Below are 7,500 nucleotides of genomic sequence, written 5' to 3'. Positions count from 1 at the left end.
GCAACACGAGTTCACGTGCAGCGAGAACCACCGAGTTTCCTCATAAAGTGCAAAACTACCACAAAAACACAAAGGTGACTCTCTTAAGAGGCACAAGTACAAAGAACACAAAACTGCACATATAGAGAATTCAAACTATTTAAAAAAACTACACAAAATGTCTACATCAAGTGGATAAAACTAGAAAAACACCACAGAGGTAAAACTACTTCACAAAAAGCCAGTAGGACGCTCTGGCTCTTACTTGTCGCTCCAGGGGCCGTTCCACTCCACCTGACCCCAGGGGTTCCTGATCCGGATCAGCTGGACTTTCTGTCCTCTGTAATTCACCTGAGAGTCGGAACAAAACTAAATATGAATCATTGTTTACTCAGAAGGTAAAACTTCAATTATCTCACATATCAGACAAAAGATTTGTTTTAGGAAAAAGATTCAAAGTCTTGAAAAATAAAAAGGTTGAGTGTATTTTTAGTTTTTCTGATGACAACAGGTTTTGAAATTTGTCCTCAAGGTTGTTTTTCGGTTTTCAGACAGAAACACATGGGACATGACAGCTGTCCTCCCGCCCCCTGGTGGTGGCGCTCACCTCCTCCACGCCTGTGATGGAGTACGCGTGTCCCTTCACCAGGCCAGTGCTCGTCTTGGCCTCGGACTCGGCAGAGCTGCTGATCTGGAGAAAACCAGACAACAAGCAGACGGTTAAACAGTGTGGAGCTGGACTGAAGAAGAACTGGCGTGATAACATCATGACCACACGCTCCGTGGATCAGGTCTTTACATCGATAGAGCAGCCCATCATGGAGCCTCGGTCCAGGGCCTTCTTCATGATGGGGAACAGGTTGTTGGGAGCGTTCTTGGTTTCGTACATTTCCCCAACGCCGCCGGTGAAGTCCTCCATGGCCTCCATCGTGCTGCCGCCCTTCAGGGACTCGTAGCTGCCGTGCAGTCTGAACCGAGCAGGAAAAAGTCATTAGCTTAAATTAAGTTAAACTTGTACAGGTCACAAAGAAAAGATACTGGAGAGCAGTGGTTCTCAGACTAGGGGTCAGGGCTCGGTTCTACTGAGAAGATATTCCAGTGTTGCATTGTGACGTTACTTGGCGTAGGCCTTCTCCAGGAGGGCGCTCCAGAACTCGTTGTTGGAGGCGGAGTGGACGAGGATGAGCTCGTCTCTCACTGACGGCAGTCTGTCGTCCACCACCACGTCCATCCACTGGTTGTGCTGCCAGAACTGAGGGAGCAGCAGAGGGTCAGTAAGAGAGAGAGACAGACAGAAGATAGAACATATTGAATTTCAGCATTAAACATATGGAGCATGATTCACTACGGAGTTCTTCCCATCCCGTCTGCATTGAGCTTCATTATAGATTCGTAGAAAACATAAGGTCGTCTCATTCTTCTGAGCACGATATCTCAGGAAAACCTCCCCCTTCAGATTTCGTATAAATGTTCATGGATGACCCGGTTAAATTTGGGTGTTGCAAGGTCAAAGGTCAAGGTCACAACACATGTTTTTGTCCTCTTGAACACGGGATCTCAAGTCTGTCTTCAAATTGTGATGAACTGATTTGATTTCAGAGGTCAAAGGTCACAGTGACCTCATTCGGGAAAAAAACTGTATGTGACTGAAACTGAGACAAACAACCACAGGGAGGTGATTCATTTAGTTTTGTCCGTCCCGACTGTCTGGAGAGAACTTCAGGCAACATGCACCGACGCACCTGGAAGTGAAAGATGCCGGCATATCTGCGGTCAAAGTCCTGGTCATGGGGGACGACCCGGGCCAGCGTGTCTTTCTTCAGAGTCAGGGAGGCGATGGCTGCCAGGAGCCAGCAGTCCCCTGTGGTGACAGACAAAGTACATCACAGGTCAGTGAGTGAGACACGTGGGGACAAACAACACAGTGACTGCTGCAGAGGACCCACCCAGCTGTCCCTGGCAGATGTCCGTCCGGTTGGCATCGCCCACGATGAACTTTGGGTTTTCGCAGATCTCCTGCGGACGGGACGAGAGGCAGGAAAAGAGAAACAGGTTGGTTCATTCATGTCGACTGACAGGTGAGAGGTGACACTGCTGCCTTCGGAAGGTGTGTTCACATTCCAGGCATATTAATCAGCCTGAGATCCCAGTCACCGGAACACACGAGCGGAAAAACACGCCACACGCAGGCAGCTGAAACATCCAGGCTGAAGGAACGCCCTGCAGAGAAATGTGTAGTAACTATCAAACGTGACGGCTGAGTTTCACTGGGGCTGTCGGCCTGTACACCTACAGGTCTAAGATTTCAGGATTTTACAAATTCCATAAAATCGATTTTAGCTTCTCTTCTCTGGCTTCGGATAGATTTCTGAATTGACTTTTAAGGTTGTTCTGGACTCGCACTTCAGTACATTTCAAATCTTTTGTCGTAACCTGTTCAGCATCCGTCTGTCCTGAGGACCAGAGGGGACCTTCTCTGTTAGAGCGCCCCCCCCCCTCTGTGGAATGATCTAGGTGTGCTTTCTCCTCGTTCAGATCTTATCAAGTATTTGAATATCTGTATGTTCTATTTGATCTTGCTTTTGCTCTTTTCTCGTGTTTAACACTTTTTTATTTCTGTGTGAACTTCGAACAGCTTGAGACTCTTTTGTCTGCCTTCACTTTTGAACTTGGGAAACACCTTTTAACTGTGTTTGGAAACAGCGATGTTGTTCCAGAGCAGACGACACTGAGGCGTGTGGGTGTAAAGTCTGTGTATTGAGCTCAGCCTGAAGAACCTGCACTTCACTCTATTTACACTGTTCTCTGGAAGAACTGGTTTTGCAGCGGCAGCTAAATAAACACTTCACCTTTTTGTGTTAAAGGAAATAAAACTGACTTCAGATAAACGTTCTCTTACTTATTTAGTTCTTAATATCAGTGATTACAGATTATCTGCTGCTGCTCATTCATTCTAATCTATTCAGGTTGAGCTGAACCACAGTTCACAGGCCACACTGAATCTTGAATGTTTCATCATCAGGGCATGAAAGCAACTGATCAGATGCACGAGTGAAGCAACATTTCTCTAATTCCTCATTTATTTCAGACAAACTGAGCAGATTTCAGGACAGTTGCAGACATTTAGACACTCAGTGCTCTGCAGCCTCAGCCAATCACAGCCCTACAACCTGACCTCTGCAGACGCTCTGCACCCACGTACCTTGGGCCTCTTCCATTCAATGTTGACAGGGACGGTCTGGCTGTAGAAGAGCGAGGCGCCGACGGCAGGGAAGTCCGGGTCCTCGAACAGGACGCCCTTCTGCAGACATTCCTGCCTCAGCTGCTCAAACGACTTCCCGTCCGCCTGGGTGTTCACGGCCTGGGTGGAGTTGGAGCTCCGGCCGGACAGCGTGGACTGGAGGGGCATCTTCTTCTTCTTCTTCTACCCTGGGGAGGAAGCTCAGCGGAGTGGAGGAGAAGGAGACGTTGGGGTGTGATGGAGCGAGTCACCTGCAGCTGTCTGATGCAGGGAGAAGCTCGTCCGGTCGGTATGGCTGAAGGAACACACCCTCCACAAACTGGTTTGTCCTCCCGTGGCGGTGAACCTCGCCCCTGCAGACTCTCTCTCTCTCTCACACTTGCTCCTTATCTCTCTCTCTCTCTCTCTCTCTCTCTCTCTTTGGGCTGGGCCTGCAGGAAACATTAAGAATTCTTTCCTGACGGTTTGGCAACTCACAGCAGAAGTATTCAGATTATTTGAAAGCAAATAGCAGAGAGTAAAGGTCCTGCATCACTTCATCAAGTGAAGATACCGTCAGGAACATGAACGTGTGAGTTAAAGTGTTAAAGTGTTATTTTGTCAGACTGGAGACAGACCAACAAAGAAAATGAAGTTTAAATAAATGACATGAGCCTGGAGCCAACAGGCTGGATTCAATCCTCAAGGGGCCCAAGGGCAAAAATATCCTGTTGGGCCCCTTTAGACCCCCCCCCGTCAACTTTTAATGTTTTAAAGGTTTTAACGTTTTCATCTGTTAGTTTATTAGCAGTCTTACGCAAAAACTACTGAACTGATTTCCATGGACGTCTGTGGAGGGGCAGGCCAAGAGCCGAGGTGCTCGACCAATTACGAGTCAGTGTCAGAAATGTATCCCACAAGAAGAAATCAGATTACCCTCAAAACTTAGCACATACAACAGAAAGTATCCACGAGTCCAGATCGTCGTCGCCTCCACCAGGAACATTGTTTTCAGCGCCGTCCGTTTGTCTGTTCATCAGCAGCACGACACTCGGCGACGGGATGTGGGTCACAGAAGAACTTAGTACATTTTGGTGTGTATCCGGATTAGGCGGCAGATCCAGGATTTATTATTTTAACTTTCTTTAACATCGTGAGACAGGACGTTTCGGTGAATTTCTCATATATGACATCTGTATAAAATCAAACATGTGTAGAGTGATAATATCTTTGTGCAGGGGAAGGTGTCCATTAATGTGCACTAACAAATATATCAGGAACCTTTCAAGTACCTTTCAGCTGCTCATGTTTCATATCAATATTCATCTTTGATTTTCAAGTCGTTACTTTGAGATGAGGAAACGTCCGTAAGGTTAAGAATTGCTGTTTTGCCAGTTTAACGTGAGCAGCTCTGTGAACACAGTTTATCTCACTACGTGTAAATGCGATGAGGTGATAAAGTGGCCAAGCAGCCTTGGTGGAGGAATGTGCTCTTACTGCATCAGTGTTCAAGCAGCTTGTAGTCGGTGCAGGTGGAGCTAAGGATTCATCCGTTCATTTAAAAACCCGCAGAAGACGCTTTGAGGATCAGAAGAAATTATAAAACAATAAACTACACTCAGTGAAATTAGCAGATCCACATTGGAGCCGTCTCAGCGTTATTAACCAGGTCAATTTATCAGAGGAGGAAAATGTAGTTTTATATGTGAACAGTCGTCACTAAGAAATGTTCACCTCATTGACCAGAACCGACCAGTGCAACGTTCATTTTGTTCCAAACCTCAGAGAAACACGTAAACTGCAGATTTTGAAAAGAAGAAACTACTAAAAAGAACTATTTTGACAGTTTAACTACTTGATTTAACTGCTTTACTCGTTTTAAAAGTTCTTTGTTTTTTGTGCAGAATCTTTGTAAAGTAAATCATCACAGGGTCAAGAGGTAAAAAGTAATGATTGAATAAAGCTTAAATTCAGGAGTATTGATACCTCCGATTTGTACTTTAATTAGTTTCTGTGAATTTCACCACCGAGGCCCCGAACACGCCTGATGTGCACAGCCCCGAGTGCATTCACACGCGTCTCAGATGAGATCTCAGATGGGATCTCACTTCCCCGCCCTGTATGCAAAGTGGTTTTTACCCAGTCTGAGCAGACAAGTGTTTTATTCTGTGTGTGTTTGTCTGCACAAGCAAGAGAGAGAGAGAGTGGCGCTGAATGAACGTTCCCACATGTTCCTGTTGTTGTGATCGAGTCTGACCCGGACAATCTGCTGCTGCTGCTTCACAGGAGAAACACTAACTACACAACGTGTCCAGACCCAGAGTTCAGCTTTTGAGAAACGAGCTCCTGGACGTCAGCATCAAACAAAAACTACAAAACACATGTAACTTGTGATTTTAAGTAATTATGTATCTTAAGTATTTTCTCAGTTCAAAATATATAAATGTTCTTCTATTTAGGTACAAATTCATTTTTTTAGAAACAATGTTTGTCCAAAAGTCAGTTTTCTGCTTTGGATCGTTGTTGCTCTCCACAGCAGATTGAACAGTCTTCGACCAACAAGGCAACAGATGCAGAGTTTTTTAATCTTCAGCGACATGAGAAACTGAGGAACTTTAATACTGATGTCTAGTGAAGATAAAACTTCTCAATGTAAAAAATACCAACAACAGAAGAGAATTTAACTATAAATGAAAATCTGAACATGTTTTTGAAGAAGAAACTTCAGAATTACAAAAGATTTTTTTCTTTTTTTCCATTTGCTGCAAACTAGTGAACAAAGATCTGACTCCTGAGCAGGTTGTGACATTTAGAGAAGAAAACTAAAGTCTGACGGGTGAATTCATTCCCAACATAAACACAAAACATCCGTGGCTACGGTTCTGCTTTCTCTTGTGCAGTTCCAGTCACCAGCAGCAGGTTACAGGCCATGAACTGGACCTTCAGCACATTGCTGGTGTTTCCCGTGTACAGTCCCACCAGCTCGCTGGACGAGCCGTCGGCCGGCGTCCCGCTGTGCGAGTTACGAATGTCCCACACCCGGACGGAGTTGTCCATAGACGAAGACGCCACCAGGCTGCTGTCCGGGCTGAAAGACAGGCTGGTGACGCTGTCCGTGTGTCCCCGCAAGTCTTTGAACAGCGTCCCAGACGCCAAGTCCCACAGTTTCACCCGTTGGTCCTCACTAGCAGACGCTAAATATTTCCCGTTAGGCGAGAAAGCGAGCGACAGCACCGGGCCGCGGTGGCCGGTAAAGAGACGAACAGACGCCCCCTGCTGGGTGCTCCACAGCCTGACAGTCTTGTCTGTGGAGCCGGTGGCCAGGTAGCTGGAGTTTGGGTGGAATTTGACACAGTCAACGTCGGCAAGATGGCCGGCATAGAGGCGTAGCGAGTACGTGCGGGAGAATGTCCAGAGGCGAGCAGTGCGGTCATGGGAGCCACTGGCAAAGTAGAGGCTGCAGGGGCTGACGTCCACGTCCCACACCGGGTAGGCATGGCCCTGGTAGAGCGCCGTGTTGGTGAAGCTGCCCAGGTCCCAGTAACGGACGGTTGTGTCCTCGGAGCAGGACAACAGGCCGGAGCTGTCCGTCAGGAAGCAGGTACGGAACACTGGTCCGCTGTGACCTCGCAGCGTCTTTATCTCACTACCACAGACGTCTTCCTCCTCCACCTGTGGAGAAACAAGAGGAAGAAGTGTCATTAGTTAACTCATTAATTAGTTTATGGGTATATACATTAATGTGAAACAACCGTTAACCTTCAGGTCCACTCACCTCCTCCTCCAGGACGTCGCAGGCCAGGTGGATGCGCGACACGTCAGCCGGATGCGGTTTGGCCTTCAGCTTTCTGGCTCGGAGGCTCCACAGTTTCACGGTGGAGCTGTCGAAGCCAGCGGCGAGCAGCCGGCTGTCAGCCGACACCTCGGCAGTGTTCAGCATCTGCTCCGTGTGGTGGAAGGCGTAAAAACACACAGTGGTGAGTGAGGGGGGGCCCTCGCGGACTTTCTTGATACAGTCCTGCAGAGCCTCCAGGGCCACCTCGCTCTGTGGGATCCCAGCAGGGACCTCCACGCCCTCCCCACCCTCTGCCCCATCTACCCCCGCCCAGGAGGAGGTGGAGTTTGGGGCGGCAGTCGTCCCACTGGCGGCTCCATACAGCTGGTAGTCTGTACGCCTGGAGGCGGAGACCTCCACCTGCAGGTGTGTGCTCAAGGCCCTGCAGAGGGCGCCGTTGTCCTCGCTCTGCAGGTAACGCAGCAGGTAGCTGTAGGCCGGCTCCGTCAGGTGAACCACGTATTTG

The 7,500-nt window shown here is 48.0% G+C and overlaps 2 protein-coding genes across 2 annotated transcripts in view; both read right to left on the bottom strand.

The window, feature by feature from the left end:
* Window positions 1-3,545, bottom strand: part of capn9 (calpain 9) — a 10,068-nt gene extending 6,523 nt beyond the window's left edge. The window contains exons 1-7 of the mRNA XM_034589359.1: window positions 3,182-3,545; window positions 1,926-1,995; window positions 1,722-1,840; window positions 1,098-1,231; window positions 779-947; window positions 587-670; window positions 245-330 (exon numbers count right to left, since the gene is read on the bottom strand). Coding sequence (XP_034445250.1) covers window positions 245-330; window positions 587-670; window positions 779-947; window positions 1,098-1,231; window positions 1,722-1,840; window positions 1,926-1,995; window positions 3,182-3,388 — 869 coding nt within the window. The 5' untranslated portion in view covers window positions 3,389-3,545. The remainder of the gene's footprint in view (window positions 1-244; window positions 331-586; window positions 671-778; window positions 948-1,097; window positions 1,232-1,721; window positions 1,841-1,925; window positions 1,996-3,181) is intronic.
* Window positions 3,546-5,765: 2,220 nt separating this feature from the next.
* taf5l (TAF5-like RNA polymerase II, p300/CBP-associated factor (PCAF)-associated factor) overlaps window positions 5,766-7,500 on the bottom strand; it is a 4,577-nt gene continuing 2,842 nt past the window's right edge. The window contains exons 4-5 of the mRNA XM_034589362.1: window positions 6,975-7,500; window positions 5,766-6,871 (exon numbers count right to left, since the gene is read on the bottom strand). The exon at window positions 6,975-7,500 is cut by the window's right edge and continues 235 nt beyond it. Of these exons, the coding sequence (XP_034445253.1) occupies window positions 6,074-6,871; window positions 6,975-7,500 (1,324 nt within the window). The 3' untranslated portion in view covers window positions 5,766-6,073. The remainder of the gene's footprint in view (window positions 6,872-6,974) is intronic.

The sequence above is a fragment of the Hippoglossus hippoglossus genome, chromosome 1, assembly GCF_009819705.1.
Source record: "Hippoglossus hippoglossus isolate fHipHip1 chromosome 1, fHipHip1.pri, whole genome shotgun sequence".
Taxonomy (NCBI): Eukaryota; Metazoa; Chordata; class Actinopteri; order Pleuronectiformes; family Pleuronectidae; genus Hippoglossus; species Hippoglossus hippoglossus.
This window is presented reverse-complemented; position numbering and strand designations above follow the sequence as displayed.